The sequence below is a fragment of the Electrophorus electricus genome, chromosome 14 (genome assembly GCF_013358815.1).
Source record: "Electrophorus electricus isolate fEleEle1 chromosome 14, fEleEle1.pri, whole genome shotgun sequence".
Classification (NCBI taxonomy): domain Eukaryota; kingdom Metazoa; phylum Chordata; class Actinopteri; order Gymnotiformes; family Gymnotidae; genus Electrophorus; species Electrophorus electricus.
This window is the reverse complement of record NC_049548.1, coordinates 15,193,090-15,211,975: the sequence shown is the minus strand read 5'-3', so window position 1 is coordinate 15,211,975 and position 18,886 is coordinate 15,193,090. Positions and strand designations below refer to the sequence as shown.

The following is an 18,886-nucleotide window of genomic DNA, read 5'->3' as shown; positions in this document are numbered from 1 at the left end:
GCCACTTTGTAATTCCTTTTATGTTGTAATTCAATTCCAATTTAAAGTGATTAACATCCTATATAAGGTGTGCATACTTATTAAGCAGCTTCTTTCCCTCATGAAAATGAATCAAAAAAGATTTTAAAATGTCCATCAGAAGGAGACACCACAATGCAAAACCATTAAGGCATAATCACTGGACAATCAAATGCTTTCTAATAAATACTCAACAGAATCGCAAAAAAAAAATGTGTGAAGAAAAGGCATGAACTGACTGCAAGACAAATAAAACATGAGAGTACCAAGAACCCGTTTGCCTCCAGTGCCACCATGGTGTCAAGTGCTCAGGGAGATGGCTACGGTAAGGAAGGCTGAAACACAGCTGAATAAAACTCCCAAGCTGAAGCATCATGACTGGTCCAAGAAATACCCGAAGACCATTTTTTCAAAGGTTTTATGGACAGATGGAATGAGAATGACATTAGATGTAGGTGGGCCCATGGATGGACCACTAATGGGCAAAGTGGAGGAGGGGTACTGCTGTGAGCTGGTATCATTAATGACGAGCTAGTCAAACCTTTTCAGGCCAAGATGGACTGAATGTCAACTCACAAACCTACTGCCAGTTTCTAGAAGACAGTTTTATGAACTAGCCCCCTTTCTCATCTGACTTAAATCATATCGAAAAGTTCTAGGCCATTCTCAAGTGTGAAATTTATAGTGAGGGACAACAAGTTGCCTATTTGAACAGTATTTGGAAGGCTGTGGTCACTGACAAAATTGATCATGAACAAATCAAGAAACTGGCAATTTGAATGGAGGGAAGGTTTCTAACAGTTACTGATAAGAAGGGTGGCTATATTTATCACAAAATAGTTTTGAAGGCTCAAAATTGCTTTTTAAAAATTATTTTTATTTGCTAAATAATATTTTAGGATTGAAGAATAAACACATTTAAAATGTACTTGCCTGATAATTGTGCATAATAAAAAGTTGCATAAAAATTGTGCATACTAAATTTCCACCAAGAAAGACAAATCTAATCTAAAATCTTTTTTCTTTGTTAAACATTCTATTTTAATGTAAAATAAACACATAGGATTAACTGATAGAATTGTATTTGCTCACTAGTAAAATTAAGCTGAGAAACAAAAGCCTGAATTCTGTGTGCAGGGTATTCTTTTACAATGCTACCTGCTGTATCATGCTGTCTGTTTTTCAATAAAACTCTTTTTGGCCTGCTTGGCTTGTCTGCTGGTTAGTGTTGCTTTGTTGTGTATAGACCTTCCCGTTTCTCTGACTCTCCTGTCACAAGTCAATCTGTTTAGTTGCCACCATTTTTATTAAAATAACCTTATGATCCTAACCTGCATGCAACTCTGAAGTCTGTGCTAAACTACCACCATTTTGAAGTTAAAAGTTTCATGTCACTTGCAGAAATTACACTTCGCAATATGATATAGGTACACCCTGTAGTTATACAGTCAGAAGCTATAGTCTATCCGTTGCCATGCACAATTAGTGTTTGCCATCCTTCAGTCCTTCATCAGTGGTCAATCTCTACTCCACAGTGAGTTTGATACATGTAATAACTACATCAGCACTGCTGTACCACCATGTCTCTACCATGGCAGTGTGCTGGGATGCACCTTTGGTAAGGATATACATACACAGTGTGATGATGTCAGAGGTCTTCCCTATCACAGTGCCAAATATTAGACACTATTAGTATATACCTGCCTGAACACACTTCACTGGAACAAACCTCCCTGGGATCCTGGAGTCAACAAATTAGAGTTCCAATCCTTGTATATCCAGCAGGGCCCATGACTGTACAAGTGGGGGGCGGGGTGTGTGTGTGTGTGATGTAATAGCCACTGACTTATGAAAGACTGTGTACAGTAATGACATTTTGTTTTAATTCTAACATTAATTTTATTGTATTCCTGTGAACTCATCTACCTGTGATATTGGTTTAGCCCAGGGTGGGGCTGCTTAGAGAAGAGAAACCGCATGATCTTCAACATTCATGGACTGACTGCTGATGCATTAAACTGATATCAGAATGGCACTGAAGTTAAGTCCAGTATGTACTGTATTGTTAAGACTGTTAACTAATGGCTGTGAGAGCATTTAACCTTTGTTGTACTTTTAAACCAATGTCTTTTCCTATTCACTTTTTTTTCACCTTTATATTAACAAGTTGAGCACATTAAACTGGAGACACCTTCTCTTGGTGCTATGAATCCCAGATTATGTCTTTATCACAAAACCACACATAAATCCATCAGTTCTCATGGATTCTACCATCTTCTGATGGGGAACCTTCACTCACAGTGATAATAAGGTCCACCAGGGCTAGCTGATTGAGGGGTGTGCCCTGATGTGACATTTTAAGAAGGACGCAGGAAGCCCGCTTTGCAACTTTGAAAAGGACCTTTGAGAATTGCTAGTTAGACGACATGTCTGAAATTGCACCTACTTACTATTTAGGGTTATACTTAGAGTGTCAGCCATTTTGTAGTGTTGTCCAATTCTCAGTAAACAATTCAGATTCTGTATATAGTTCACTATACTGTGACCCACTGTGCACCATAAATATAGCGAACAACTAGTATGCTGCTTACAGGAAATGGTACTACAATGCATAGCGGTTTTCTACAGCAGATGATGGTTCTGTATTTAGTAGGATTTATAGTATAGCAGACATGCTGACAGGTTTGGCACCATTACTTCAGATGAGCCCGAAAGTAATGGTCATAGCATGCTAATGTAATACGAGCCAGAATAAACAAAGCTCAAGAAATAAGCATTATAGTATTTTACTTAATAGTTTTTAATAATAAATGGGAACGTGGACATAGCTGTAGAGCTATGTGCTATTAAATTCACAACATAATTCAATGTGTTGTTATTCTACTGTTAATCTGCTAGTTAATATTCTGGATAGTTTATGTGGCAAAAGGTCACAATGATAAATTTTCAGTGCAAGCTCGTGTTGTCTGTAGAATTCTTCCCTATGTAGTGTTCTATATAGAACTATTTATGTGGGCATTAGAGAATGAGTAAATTAGTAAACCATTTCAGACATACCGAGGGTTTTTTCTGTTTTATCATTTTATTTCTCCTACTTGTATTTCACGCCAACCAACTTATTCAAGAAAACATGAACACTAATAAAATGGATATAGTGCTTCATGAGGAAGCAAGCAATGTTAGCTGGACACATACGTTCCCCCAGGTAAACTGGTTCTCTCCTGTGGACTTCAGGAGCTTTGCACACATCACAGCACACACTATTGATATAGGTCCAAGTTCATGTCCATCACACTCCATACAACAGTGCTACTAATGGGCCATAGTTAATTATTTACCTAGAACTTTAACCCTAGATAACATTAATTTAAGTATGCAGCTGGCCTTTAAGGTTTAGTCTTCTATCTTCTCTGCCTTTGGGTATTAGTGTCCCAGCTTGAGGAGTTGTGGGTAGCATAGTAGTCCCTTGATGTAAGATAGTGTCACTGCTGTGTTGAAAATGATCCCCACCCAAACAGCTGGTCAACAGTGGTCCTCTGGTCTGCATCTGACCAGTAATGAATAGAGGGGGAAAGATATGTTTCATCAGATGTGCAATAGTGCAATTATATTTGCACAATAACGGTCTCTTATAAAAACACATCTTCAAGATTGGTGTGCCAAATAAAATGGCCTGTGCCTGCCTAATGATCTGGGTGGTGAATATATGCATTCAGATGTGTGCTAATCTCTCTAATCAGTTCATTTTAGCAGCTTTGATCTGACTACTTTTAGGGTCTTATGTCTTTCTTTGTGTATAGATCCATGCCTTAGATTCCTGCATTCTAGCCTATTGGGAAGGTCAGTTGTTGGCTATTACACTGAAAAATATGCATTTAGTTTAAAAACAAAAGTAGACAAAAATCTCAGAAAACAAAGTGGGAACCCAGGAGAAATGCACAGGAAATAATGAGCTATTCCAAGGTCTGACAGTTAATGATTTTTGAAAGATATTATCTGTGGAAGGTTCAGCTGAGTGTAGAACCTCTTGCATATTTGCATGTTTGACTACTTGGCTTTAAATCTACCTCTAATTAATAGCTTTTTTATTTTTGTTTGTTTGTCTGTCCAGAATAAAATAGTTCATCCATTTCCTGAAAAGCATCTTTGGACTACAATGTAAGGCATAAAGCAATTACATGCAAGAGGCTGAACCACATCAATGATTCATTTTTGAGTAATTCACTTTAATCAGAATCTGTGATGAATGCTAATATCTATACCATGTAGTCTGTACTTAAGTTTTTCAGCAGCACAGAGTACTCTCAGTAGATGTATTTTTATTCTACATAAATGGACACTTCACTATCATTTTACTGTCAGATGCCAACCGCATGTCCTAAGTATGGTCAAGTGGTCAGCATTGTATACATTATCCATATCATGACATTTGCTCTATGCAGAGTACATATAACTGATACTGTATCCAAAGGTATGACTTGGATAAGACTGGAAAAGGAATCCAGTGTAGGAATTCATTTCACACAAAAAAGTTTTAAGGACAATAGTCTTCAAATAGTCTTTGAATAGTATTCAAATTTCCTCATAATAATTAGGGTTAAGATGGTACAGGTGGTGGGCATAATAACATTAAAACCCAAAAGAACAGCTTTCAGAACAAGTTTAATCCCTTTTGGAATGTGGTCATCCTGAACTGCATACAGTAGGTTAGTGAACCTTTCTTCAAGAAAAGTCTCCAGTTCTTTGTACGATGAATATTATACACTGCCTGGCCAAAAAAAAAGGTCACACGCTCTAATATTTCGTTGGACCACCTTTAGCTTTGATTACGGCATGCATTCGCTGTGGCATCGTTTCCACCAGCTTCTGCAATGCCACAGCATTTATTTCTGTCCAGAGCTGCATTAATGTTTCCTCAAGATCTTGTATTGATGATGGGAGATTTGGACCACTGCAAAGTCTCCAGCACATCCCAAAGATTCTCAATGGGGTTCAGATCTGGACTCTCTGGTGGCCAATTCATGTGTGAAAATGATGTCTCATGCTCCCTCAACCACTCTTTCACAATTTGAGGCTGATGAATCCTGGCATTGTCATCTTGGAATATGCCCGTGCCATCAAGGAAGAAAAAAACATTGATGGAATAACCTGGTCCTTCAGTATATTCAGGTGGTCAGCTGGCCTCATTCTTTGGGCACATAATGTTGCTGAACCTAGACCTGACCAACTGCAGCAACCTCAGATCATAGCATTGCCTACATAGGCTTGTACGGTAGGCACTAGGCATGATGGGTGCATCACTTCAGCGACCTCTCTTCTTACCCTGATGCGCCAATCACTCTGTTTTTGCCGGTTAGCCTCACTGATAAGTGGTTTTGTTAATGCTACACAGCTGTGTAGTCCCAATCCCTTGAGTTCCCTTCACATTGTATGTGTGGAAATGCTCTTACTTTCACTATTAAACATATCCCTGAGTTCTACTGTTGTTTTTCTCCGATTTGATTTCACCACACGTTTAAGTGATCGCTGATCAATATCATTCAAGATTTTTTTCCAACCACATTCTTTCCTCGAAGATGATGTTTCCCCACTGTCCTTCCACTTTTTAATAATGTGTTGGACAGTTCTTAACCCGATTTTAGTAGTTTCAGCAATCTCCTTACATATTTTCTCTGCTTGATGCAGGCCAATAATTTGACCCTTCTGAAACAGATTAACATTTTTTCCAAGACCACAGGATGTGTCTTTCCACATGGTTGTTTAACAAATGAGAAGCTACTCACTGCATCAGTTAGGGTTAAATAACCTTTTGCCAGCTGAAACATAATCCCTCATGCAGTAATTATCCAATGGGAGGCTCTTACCTATTTGCTTAGTTAAATCCAGGTGGTGACCTTTTTTTTGGCCAGGCAGTGTACAAGTTCTCATACTCTATGCTCAAAAACTTCCCAATGCAATTCATTATTTTTTCAAGATTATGATTAGGTCAGGTCATGTCTTGTACCAGTTGAGTGGTTTTTAGTTTATGGTTAAGTCAGGTTATATTGCAGGCAACAGACAGCATTAGGCTTCATATAATTCATGAAATCACTTCTGATGTGTATGTGGAGGCATCTTGGTAATATGAGAAAATCATAAAGGATATTTGCAACATAAAGGTCCTATAAAGGTGGCACCTATTCCTTGGTCATTACACAACTCTGCAGAGCAATCATCAGGCTTAATGGCTAGCACACGATAGCTGCCCATACCGTCAGGGATCCCACACATTTAACAGCTGACAACAGAAGCTGTGGTTTCAAGGCCACCTTGAGCTAAAGGACAATCGCAGGGTCACAATTTTCTTCTACTGCTCAGGAGTCTTGGTTTTCTACTGTTTACACCTTCACATTTGGATATAAGCAGTTTTTAATGGCAGCTCTGTCATGTTCCATCTTTATTAAGATAATGATGCACTGTTTTTGCCAAGTCTGGATCACAAAGCTGCTGATTTAGCAACTATCTTTTTGAATGAATGTCTGTGGCTTTCTGTGAACTTTGATATGCGTCTGCTCCTGCTCTTTGCAAGTGTAGTTTGTCCTGGTTCAGTACTTTTACCTTTAGACTTGTTTAGTCTATTTGCCCAATACATTGCCCTATTTGCCATATCTTCAAAAATAATGGAATCTGAAATGGAATGTCTCCTTTTAATTCTTTATTCATCATCCTCTCATCACTCGGGTCCGTTCTGTTCTCAGACCGCTAAGAAGGGAGCAGGGGAGGCAGTAGGGGAAGCAGTGGGGGAGGCAGTAGGGGGAGGGAGTAAGAGTGGGGGTGGGGGGTGTAGGAGAGGCAGGGAGTGGTAAGCGGCTGGATTGGAGGGGGCCGATGGAGAAGTGATTTGGAAGGTATTAAATGACAGAGGGCAGCAGACGAGATGCAGGAGCATGGTTACATAATTCCCCATAGGCTTATGTCCTATGGGGAGTGCCTTACTGTAGGCGAACGTGTGCTTGAAAGAACAGAGCATGTACACAATGGTCTAATAATAGCTTTTAATTGCAGAATGGATGGAGGAGGCACAGGAGGAGAAATAAGAGAGAGGAGGTGGCTGTGGTGGCATAATTTTATCATATCAGCTAATGGGCATAGAGAGCCAAATGCAATTTTGCATCTTCTTGTGGGAATCCATAGGGAAGGCAGTAATTGTATTGATTGTGGTGGTTAATTAGCATCTGATACAGGGTAAGATGGTGTGATTAGGGACTTGAGGGCTTCACTGGTGCTTCTAAACCATTCAGTCAGACGCAACTGTCATCACACAGTCAGGCTAGCAGGAAGCTTTAGCTATCAACAAGTCGCCTGTCAACAATACCCGCCTTCTAGTAATCGCATACTGCTGTGCAGCCAAAGCAGGCAACAACAAAGAGCTCACACTAGATGCCAGAAAGCATCTGATTAAATGTCAATAAATCAGCGAAGCCATGCAGAGGCTGTACCAACACAGACACTATTACATCGCGAGGTGAATTAAGGGCTTCACTCCAGGTGCCTTGGAGCCTTAATAGCTGTTGCCGGCATGTGGTGGAGGCCAAAGCTATAAGTCTGGGAGAACATTCAGGCAGCGTTCATGCACTGAGACTTGGTGGCTCACTGGACAGGCAAGCCAGTCACACACCTGTAAGACCTCCTGAGAGGGGTAGGGACTGGTGGAGGAGGTGGAGGCTGGTGGAGAAGGGACCTGCTGGGAGAGGGGGATCAATCCATTATAAAAAGGTCAGGGCAGTCGTGCTGGGCTTTAACTTGATAGGAAGGTGAAGAGGTGGGCATAAAATCTGCCATTTTCTATCTCACTCTTGCCATCAGGCAATCACAAAGATGGAGGGAGAAAGGGGTAAAGACAAAGGCCACTGAAAAGACAGGAGAGAAAAGAAGTTTGCTTCAGGCTGCAGCTTCAGACGTCCTCATGTGGTGCCAAATCCAGCACCTCTAAAGTGCATTCTTTATATACACTCACATTTACAGATATGAATACTCTGTTACACGGTCCCAGCATATAAAGGGAACAAGACGCATATTGTTTATCATGGTGCATGGTGCAAAGGCAGGCTTATCTCTTATGCCGCGGTGCTCTGGTGTCTCTCATTTAATGAACATGCTGGGAATGAATAAACAGGAGAGGATGAAACAGCTCCCTCATAAAGCCCTGACTTTCATTAATAGAGATGAGAAGCTTGGCATGACAGCTAACACCAAAGAATTACAAATGAGCTGAACAGAAAACACTTGAAATTATTGCTTGGCAGGATTGGTATAGAATTAGAGCCTTGCACCTTAGCTAACATACAGGGCTTTGATAATGCTAAATTCTGTGTGCAGGGTTAAAGCTATGGATGACAATATATTAAAGCTGTACCATAATTGTTTAAAAGTGAACTGCCCAAAAGACAACATGAGGATTGGAAGAAGACATTCCAGCTTTTCCGCCATCAAACACCGGTTTCTTGTTGTTCATTTCTCAGCTACACTACAAATGCTCATCTCCCAATTCTATGTATTGTACATACATAAAGGAGTCTGCTGGCCTTACAATGAAAAATAATACAATGAAAATTGTTAAATATATAACTATATTGCAAACTAAAAAAGAAACTGGGAGATCTGGGATGGATTGACAATAAAGTCCAAACTCTGCCAGTGCTTAGAGAGAAAAAACACCCAGTTAGGATGAAAAAGCAAGTCTTCAGACAGAACAGCCAAAGGCAGTAAGAAGAGAGGTAGTGAACCTCGCATCTGTCTCTGTGACGCACATAACCAGTAATGCTTTTTTCCTCTTTCCACTTTAAGTTAAATGGAACTTTGATATGGTCTGCACACATGCTCACAATCTCACAAGCTCAAGCATACATGTGGTCATGTACTAAAGGAATACACATGCCAGTGTAGTTACCATTTTGAACAAATTACTGCATTTAAGGGAAATTGGTAAAAATAAGCATAGAAATACACTTAAGGATCCTACCTTAAAATGCATTGATTGTTGCATGATGGTAGCACAACCTAGTGGATATTACATGGAGTAATTCTCAAATTGCAAACTCTCTTAGCTCTGCTGCTGTAATAACACCATATCTATACAGTTATCTGCTCTTTTCAGTCTGCCCCTTTGGGTGGAATGCTGAATCACAATAAATGACAGAAATCTCACAAACACTGGTAGTTGTAAACTACAGGCCTTGTACCATTTTGTAAAATGCATATTCAATGGATAAATTTGTGTCTATAGGGAGCATACGTACACCATCAAATTCTCTGTGCTTGTTTGTGTGTGTGTGTGGGGGGGGGGGGGGTGAAGTATAAGTACATATGTGCATGTACAGTAAAGTAATCCTTGGGGCCCCATGCTTTTTTGTGTTTTTGCTGATTTAACATACCTGACTCAACTAATCATCAATTACCAAGTTGTTACTAAATCAAGTTTGTTAATGGAAACAAAAATGCATCAGTGGGCATAGTATGTGATGTGGGGCCCTTTTCCAGGCCTCTCCGTACGTGTCTGTGATGTGGGGCCCTTTTCCAGGCCTCTCCGTACGTGTCTGTGATGTGGGGCCCTTTTCCAGGCCTCTCCATACCTGTGTCTGTGATGTGGGGCCCTTTTCCAGGCCTCTCCATACCTGTGTCTGTGATGTGGGGCCCTTTTCTAGGCCTCTCCATACCTGTGTCTGTGATGTGGGGCCCTTTTCTAGGCCTCTCCATACCTGTGTCTGTGATGTGGGGCCCTTTTCCAGGCCTCTCCGTACGTGTCTGTGATATGGGGCCCTTTTCCAGGCCTCTCCATACCTGTGTCTGTGATGTGGGGCCCTTTTCCAGGCCTCTCCGTACGTGTCTGTGATGTGGGGCCCTTTTCCAGGCCTCTCTGTACATGTCTGTGATGTGGGGCCCTTTTCCAGGCCTCTCCATACCTGTGTCTGTGATGTGGGGCCCTTTTCCAGGCCTCTCCATACCTGTGTCTGTGCTGGCGCGCTTCTTTCCAGGCTGCAGTCGCACTCCGGCTACTTGGTGAGAGAGCAGTGGAGAGGATGGGAGAGAGCGGGACATGCCCTCCATGATGCGGATGTGCTGCAGCCCCTCGGCCATGGTGAGAGATGGCACAGCGTAGTCTCCTTCAAAGGCACAGTCGCTGTCTATACTGCCACCTACAGCATGGGAGCACAGAGGAAGAAAGGCATGTGGTTTACCTACATCTAACAGATGTTTATAACATAGCGTCAGTTTAGTGGTACTGCGCCTCAGTCAAGTTTTAACCTTTACCAGGGAATACACAAAATTATAATAGTAATCATAAATATATCAATTATCTCTATACAGAAACTAGAAGGTTATGGGTTTGAATCCCATGCTATGCAAAGACTGTTGGGACCTTGAGCATGGCCCTTAACCCTCCCAGCTCCAGGGATGCTGTAAAATGGCTGACCCAGTGCTCTGACCCCAGCTTCCAAAAAGTAAAATATTTGGACATTGAATTTTATTGCCTTTTACTTGTACTGAGCAATTACAATAAATTGAATCTTAAATTCTAAATTAGAAGTACAAATGTAAATAACATCAATAAAGTCTTTTTGTTGAGACACAACTAGCCCACGACACAGAAAATATGCATGCAAACATGTTTCTGTGGTAGACCCTTTCAGAAAGTAGGTTACGATCCTTTTGGTTTCTGCTCTACAGGGAGGACAAGTGACATATTGACTACAAGCTGCTATCACAATATCAAATCCCTCAAGGCTAAAATATGCAGATAACACCACATACACACGCAGATTATCTGGTGCATGAGAAGAGGACAAGAGGTGAGAGAGTGGGGTACCCCTATAATATCGTTTTGCAAATATTAACAAGGTAATATCTCTGGACATACAACCACATTTCACCAAAGATACTAAACATAGAACTTGAGATTAGCTTTTCAACCAAACATGAACCAGTTAACAATTAAAAAGCTTGTGTAGAATGACTTTTGAAAATCCAACTGCATTGGTAATTCATCAGAAATTCATCAATCTGTCCATTTCAATGCTGACAAACTATTTTCAGTCAATGTAGACCTAAACAGTTCTTGCCTAGAGGTGTACTAGGCACCCAAACAAAGAGTGGATTTTGGAATTGCATTAAGAAGCCATCATGCAGCCCAAAAATTGTAAACTTAAATGCGAGAATCAAAGACAAAGAGAGGACGAGGCATTTATTACTTAAATACAATATAACACAAGTCAATAAAGCTAACTTAATGGAATTAAATAACTGAAATACAAAGTGTGGGGGTCTACCTTGCTCGGCGAGACTGTGATGCGGGTCTAGGCTGGCGCTCCGTAACTCGCTGAGCTCATCGTTCCCTCCATCTGCAGAGGAGTAGGAGAAAGAGAGGGAGTGAGGGTGGTGGGGAGGAGCTAGTGAATCGTTGCTGGAGAAGGTAGGCCATGCAATTGTCCAGGAGCCAGGGCCTGGCATGAAGTATTTCCAGCAGGGTGCTGAGGTACAGGCCGTCCACGGCCCCCGCTCTTAGGGTGGTGAACTGAACGGCATTGCGCACTTCCCAATCCCTGCTAAAGTGAAGATGTAAGATAGCCAGCTGGAGGCTGAAGCGGTGGGTGGACAGTCCTAAATGGAAGCAGCCACACCTTCTGTCCAGACAGTTCATGGTCTATTCCTTTTGGCACCATGAGGTGACAATACGACTAAATATGGCCACTGTACAGTAAGCCTTCTACATATTAGCTGTCCACTGATGGATTAGCGTCAGACTAACAGCAGCAGGATCAATTACCAGAGACCCTGAGGAAGCAAAATGCTGGGTCTGCTTCAGTTAAGGGAGAGAAGCAGTCGAGAATTTAGTGTTTGTGTTTTAACAATAAAAGACCTCTTTGTAATTCTGGATTTAGGGTCATGAAGGTTTAGTGCCTTCCAAAAATATATAAGAAAAGAAAAAAAAAAACGATGAACATTTGATTTCAGCTCTTGGACAACATATCTATCAACTGAATTAAATGGGTTTTTTTTTTGGGGGGGGGGGGGGGGGGGGGTTCTGTCACTGATGATCTCATTTTGGAGCCCTTCTGAAACAAGATACTAATCCAAAACATTTATAAAATTGTTAACACACACACACACACACACGCACACACACACACACACACATTGGCCTTGAGAGCTCATCAACAGCTGAAATCAGCAGCCTTAAGGCCAGACACTGTAACAGCATGTGTGCAGTCTGCACCTACTGACAACAACAGCCTTGTGTGTACTGGTCCTGACATTACAGGACCCTTCAGACATCCCCCATCTTACCCTAATGCTACACAGACCTCAGCAGACTTACTTATCACCGTCCAATCATCAATACTGAGTTAGCATTGAGGTCGTGTATAGTAGCAATAGTTCCCATTTTTATGGGAAATTGTTGTCTTGTTACAAAACATCAAGTGTGAATTTATCACCATGAAGATCAATGTCCATTAAGTGTTAAGCATGAGGGAGGAGGGGACGGGTTCAGTGAAGATACGCTTTTTAAATTCACATCAAGCGATTAAGATAAGAGTTTATCACAGTCTAGACAAAGAAAGCCAATTTGTATGCTATAAAAAGACATCAGTACAGTAACAGCTAGGTAGTCCTGTGAGATCCACAGTCTCTTCTGATCAGCAGAGCTCACTTCTTCATGGGGAAATGAGAGTCTGCTTTTAACAAGTAAAAATTATTTCACTTCCTGTTGGCTTTTGTGCTTCTGTGCAGTCTGAAGACCAGCACAAAGATAACATATTATTAACAATATTTTGAAGCTTAAAAACAACAAAAAAAACAAACAAAAAAACCCATGGTATCATCTGAGTTATTGGTAATGAATCAATAATCACAAACTCACAGGCAATTCTGGAGTAGTACCCTAGAGAAAAATGATTAGATTTCAGTGTCCTGTAGCTTCTAATATTCTTGGCTGTTCTGTCCATTGAACTCCTGTGAACTAGCTGTAATATGACATGAGTCTAAAGTACTACCTTGCTGGGTTGAGGTTTAGACATCATGCAGAGCCATCCTTAGATGGACTGTTATGCCTCACGACGTATGGTGTTTATTTTGCTTCCCGTAGTCTTTTTTCTCCCCTGTTGCTGCCATTAATTGCTGACAGGTGCTCTGCCAGATATGCACAGATGATTTGTCCAATGGGGAAGGGATAAGGACAAAAGGGCAGTCCTTGTCAAAGCTCCTCCTCCTGACATTAGCATCGCAGGACCAAAATCATCACACAGTATATATGGGTTTCTCTCTACGGGTGTTTATGATTCTATTTACAGTTCAGTAGTCTTGCTTGTCTAAGTGCTAAAATGTTAATTTATTAATATATGTGAAGATCTACAACAGAATTACACTAACCTTTAAGCTCTAATGAGTGGTGTTTTAATGTTTGTTATTTTGAGTTGTCATCATGCCTAAGATCTGCTGTCTTGCATTTGCTCTGACTGGCGGAGACAAGGTTGCGGAAGACCTCACTTACACTGTGATGTTTGTGTGTCTACACTGGCCTTAACATATGTGAGGATCATAACAAACTTCAACACAAGGGTGATGCCTGACCACAAAGAAGGTTCCCCTACTAGGAGAAGCTAAAGAACATCTCACATGAAGCACATCAACCTTTAAAAGACAGAAGATTTAATTTTATAGTGGGCTATAAAAGATGCGATATTGGTATTGTCCAAGCTTAAACTACATGTTTTTCAGATAAGCGGATTTTGTATGCATATTTTTGACAAATACAGTGCCGTTAAGATATATCTGATGGAATATAGAGGATCACTTTAGCTTTAAGCTGGTAATGACCTTGCCACCTGCCAGCTTATGGTGCTGAAGTCTGTTGCGACCAAAACAGAAGCTGAGCAGTTTGAGTGACTCAGCCTCAATATATCTGTGCCATAACCAATCCATACAGAATCTATACCTATAACAGTGTCTTAGGCCATGGTAAGATCACAAGGTGGAACCTCAGCTTGCTTGTGTCTGGACATCAGCACTATTGAGAACAATTGTGGCTACAGGCATAAACACTTAAGACTAGGAGACCCCAATTACTGTGAAACACTTATGAAATCTGTATTTTGAAATGCAAATATTATTCATTTCCATCCATTTTGCGTGGGTATTTTGGTATGTCTGTCTACCGGGTACATTTATGAACAAGTGAAAATGCACTGAGTAGCAGATCTTGAGCAGACTTTAAAGATTAAAGAGGTATACTTGAATGAATCACTGCTAGTAAATCTGCAATAACGCAGACATCTGTTCAGACATGTGCATACCTAAAGTCAGTTTTTTTCACACATGCACTCTTTTATTACTGGTGATGTCTGTATTCATATAACTCATATATTCTTTAGAATATTATAAAGATACTATGGAAATTGCTTGGATATCACTGCTATATTAAACCAAAAGATACACTAAAAGAAGATAAAGCTGGCTACAGTGAAGTTAGTTTGTGTGTGTGTGTGCGTGTGTGTGTGTGTGTGTGTGTGTGTGTGTGTGAGAGAGAGAGAGAGAGAGAGAGAGAGAGACAGAGAGACAGAGAGACAGAGAGATGAAAGTTGTCACCCAAGAGAAATAAAGACATTTGTCCTGTCCTGCATTAGCCAGAGTGACAGCAGTATGAAAATACTGTCAAGCCTTATGGAATGTTATGTACAGAATGAAGTGAGATGATACCAGGGGACTACTCCCACACGAGAGAGAGAGAGAGAGAGAGAGAGAGAGAGAGAGAGAGAGAGAGAGAGAGAGAGAGAGAGAGAGAGACCTTTGAGGAGAACCACCAAAAAAAAAAAAAATCAACCTAAGCAGTTTTATTTATTATTAGTTATTATACTGCAATTACTTATTACATAATTATTATGCTGTAATTACTATAATATGTATGACTGTGCAAATGCCTTAGGTCATCATTAGATTTGCTGTTTTAACAATGGTATAATAACCATATATAATTATTTCTCAGTCACTTTATTAAAATACAAACAGCAAATACAATAAATATTTACACAAGGTTAAAAAAAAACACAAACACATTTTCAGAACAAAATGGCTTCTACAGCCAAAAGTCTTTAGTGTGACCTCCCATGGCACTAAGAACATCTTAAAATCTTTTGTGGAGACTGTCCTGGTGTTTTCTGAAGTAATCTTCTGGTATATTATCCCAGGCTTTCAGCACTTCCCAGAGTTCTTCTTTAGATTTATAATGCGTTTTCCTGCTATTGCTCAAGTGTAAGGGGAGGTCACTCTACATACTCCCCACTGTAGCCTACATAAGCTGCTTTTTTTCAGATTTAATACTGCATACAAGTTTCTTGAACTTTCTGGTTGAATTGTATAAAAGAGACAGTAATAATTATATATGGTTATTACAATTTCTAAAAACATCCAATCTACATACATACACTGCCTGGCCAAAAAAAAGGTCACCACCTGGATTTAACTAAGCAAATAGGTACGAGCCTCCCATTGGATAATTACTGCATGGGTGATTATGTTTCAGCTGGCAACAATTTATTTAACCCTAACTGATGCAGTGAGTAGCTTCTCATTTCTTAGACAACCATGTCGAAAGACACATCCTGTGGTCATGGAAAGATCTGTTTCAGAAGGGTCAAATTATTGGCATACATCAAGCAGAGAAAACATCTAAGCAGATTGCTGAAACTACTAAAATCGGGTTAAGAACTGTCCAACACATTATTAAAAAGTGGAAGGACAGTGGGGAAACTTCATCTTCGAGGAAGGAATGTGGTCTGAAAAAAAATCTTGAATAATATTGATCAGCGATCACTTAAACGTGTAGTGCGATCAAATTGTAGAAAAACAACAGTAGAACTCAGGGATATGTTTAAAAGTGAAAGTAAGAGCATTTCCACACAAACAATATGAAGGGAACTCAAGGGATTGGGACTAAACAGCTGTGTAGCCTTAAGAAAACCACTTATCAGTGAGGCTAACCGGCAAAAACGGCTTCAATTTGCTAGGGAGCATAAAGATTGGACTCTGGAGCAATGGAAGAAGGTCACGTGGTCTTATGAGTCCAGATTCACCCTATGCCAGAGTAATGAGCACATCAGGGTAAGAAGAGAGGCGGCTGAAGTGATGCACCCATCATGCCAATGCCTACTGTACAAACCTGTTGGAGCAGTGCTATGATCTGGGGTTGCTGCAGTTGGTCAGGTCTAGGTTCAGCAACGTTATGTGCCCAAAGAATGAGGTCAGCTGACTACCTGAATATACTGAACGACCAGGTTATTCCATCAATGGATTTTTCTTCCCTGATGGCACAGGCATATTCCAAGATGACAATGCCAGGATTCATCAGGCTCAAATTGTGAAAGAGCATGAGACATCATTTTCACATATGGATTGGCCACCAAAGTCCAGACCTAAACCCCATTGAGAATCCTTGGGATGTGCTGGAGAAGACTTTGCACAGTGGTCCAAATCTCCCATCAATACAAGATCTAGGGGGAAAATTAATGCAACTCTGGACAAAAATAAATGTTGTGACATTGCAGAAGCTTGTGGAAATGATTCCACAGCAAACGCATGCCGTAATGAAAGTTAAAGGCAGTCCAACAAAATATTAGAGTGTGTGACCTTTTTTTTGGCCAGGCAGTGTGTATTATATATATATATAATATAATAATAATATAATAATAAAAAATCACCAGAGGAGCCAAACACCGGCTACTAGTGGATAAAACAGTCTCTCAAGACTGTAAGACCAGACAGATCAACCTGTGCACTGCCTGGATTGACTACATGAAAGCCTATGATTCAGTGTTCTGCATAGACCTGAACCCCCTCAGTGAGATCATCACCAAGAGTGGCGCAACCATCATCCACCTCCTGTACATGGATGACATCAAGCTGTGTGCCAAAAAAAAAACATCGACAAACTAAATCATCTCACCGAGATATATACGATGACATCAGAATGTCATTCCGACTAGATAAGTGTGGTCAGATGGTTACAAGGTGAGGGAAGGTAACTAGGACAGATGTGATCACACTACCAGAAGGTAACACAACATATGATGAGAGCAGCTACAAGTACCTTGGAATCCCACAGGCAAATTGGAATCATATCTACAATATCTACAAAGAGTGAAGCAAGTCCTGCAAAGTCAGCTGAACAGGAAGAACAAGCCCAGGACTATCAACACCTACACTCTACCAGTCACAAGATACCCCAATGGCATAATAAGCTGGACAAAGGAGGAGATAGAAGCCACTGACCTCACAATGCCTGGATGGCTTCACCCCAAATCCAGTACTCTAAGACTGTATACTAAGTGGGGCAAGGACTAGTGAGCATCAGAGCCACTATCAAGGATGAAACCACCAAGATCTTTGAGTACACCAAGATAATGGCACCAAGTGATAAAGTGCTTAGTGAATACCTCAGATAGCAGAAACCTGGGAATTAAGAGGAGCGGGAACCATTATGGGAGGAAAAACCCCTGCCCGGTATGAACCACCGGCAGATAGTGGAAGTGGCTATTATGGAGATATAGTACCAATGACAGGAAAAGGCTGGACTGAAAGACAGCAGAGAGGCACTAATCATGGCAGCACAGGAACAAGCTCTGAATATGAGATCAATAGAGGCTGGGATCTACCACACCAGGCAGGACCCCAGATGCAGGCTGTGCAAAGATGCCCCTGAGAGAATCCAGCACAACAGCAGGATGCCAGCAGGCAGAGGGTACATGAAACGCCACAGTACAAACAAAATTTCCTGATATTCCATGACTTGACCCAAAAAATGTGCTCACAGAAATTAATAAGCTGTTCTTTTTTCTTATATATTAATTGGTTCTGGATGTTCCTAAATGTTCCAGAATGTTCTGTTTATCCTTCTCCTGGAGAACTGACATGGCAGCCCCACTTTAATAGAAACCACACACTCCCATCTTCACATAGGACAGATGATAGATGTGGGAGAGATAAGATCAAATGAGCTCACTCAAAGATGGGCTATGAATGAACATTTTAGGTTTCAGTCCCCAGAATAATCTGACTCTGGGCTGTGGTGTAAGGGTCGGTGCCAGGCCGAGGCCCCCTCCGGCCACCAGAGGGAGGCCTCGAGTCAGGCACACCACTAATCAGGCATAACGCCCAGATGGGCTAGGCCTATATAAGCCCAGTGAACCAGTCACTCAGTGCTGGGTCTTTGCTAAAGTTCTGAGCCAAGCTCCTAGCCAGTAACTTCAGGTATTGAGGTCTATGAGCCCTTGTACTACACCGCACTTCTGCGGAAGGGGGGTCCGTGTTTTTACACATCCCCTCCCCTCTCCAGTTTCCCCCCCTCAAATCTGTCTCTGTCCCAAGGCTCCCCTTAGCCATTACAGTTCCTCCCTGTTTTCTGGTTTTGTTTGGGAAGGTTTAGTTTGTTTTTCCCCAGGGCATCGGAGCTGCCATTCTTCCCGTGGCGTCCTTGGTTCTCCCTTTTCACACGCTTGGCGTGGTGTTTAGTTTTTTACTCTAGCTTTGTCATCGTCCATTTCTCTGAAGGGTGATATATGCACAGGTAGATTTATAGCTGCCGCAGTCTAGCGGGTCTTTGTTTACCTTGCAATAAAGTCAAACGGATTCAGCTCCCATTTGGTTATTTACTTTTCTTGTTTTACCTGTTCCACAATCTAACTGTTCTGCACACGGGCCTGCCATTAGAGCGTAGTTGCTCACCCAGTAGGCCGTTGGTGTCATCACCTAGCTGAGCTGCGTTCGAGCGCACCTTACATGTGGTTCAGCTATAGATGTGGACACAGCAAATCAGCTTTAGTTTCCAAAGACATGCTGG

The 18,886-nt window shown here is 41.2% G+C and overlaps 1 protein-coding gene across 7 annotated transcripts in view; it reads right to left on the bottom strand.

Moving 5' to 3' along the window:
* tanc2b (tetratricopeptide repeat, ankyrin repeat and coiled-coil containing 2b) overlaps nucleotides 1-18,886 on the bottom strand; it is a 123,888-nt gene that overhangs the window by 57,044 nt on the left and 47,958 nt on the right. For all 7 annotated transcript variants that reach the window (XM_027005089.2, XM_027005088.2, XM_027005091.2 and 4 more), the window contains 2 exons: nucleotides 11,325-11,396; nucleotides 10,002-10,193 (listed from right to left, as the gene is read on the bottom strand). In XM_027005089.2, coding sequence (XP_026860890.2) covers nucleotides 10,002-10,193; nucleotides 11,325-11,396 — 264 coding nt within the window. The remainder of the gene's footprint in view (nucleotides 1-10,001; nucleotides 10,194-11,324; nucleotides 11,397-18,886) is intronic.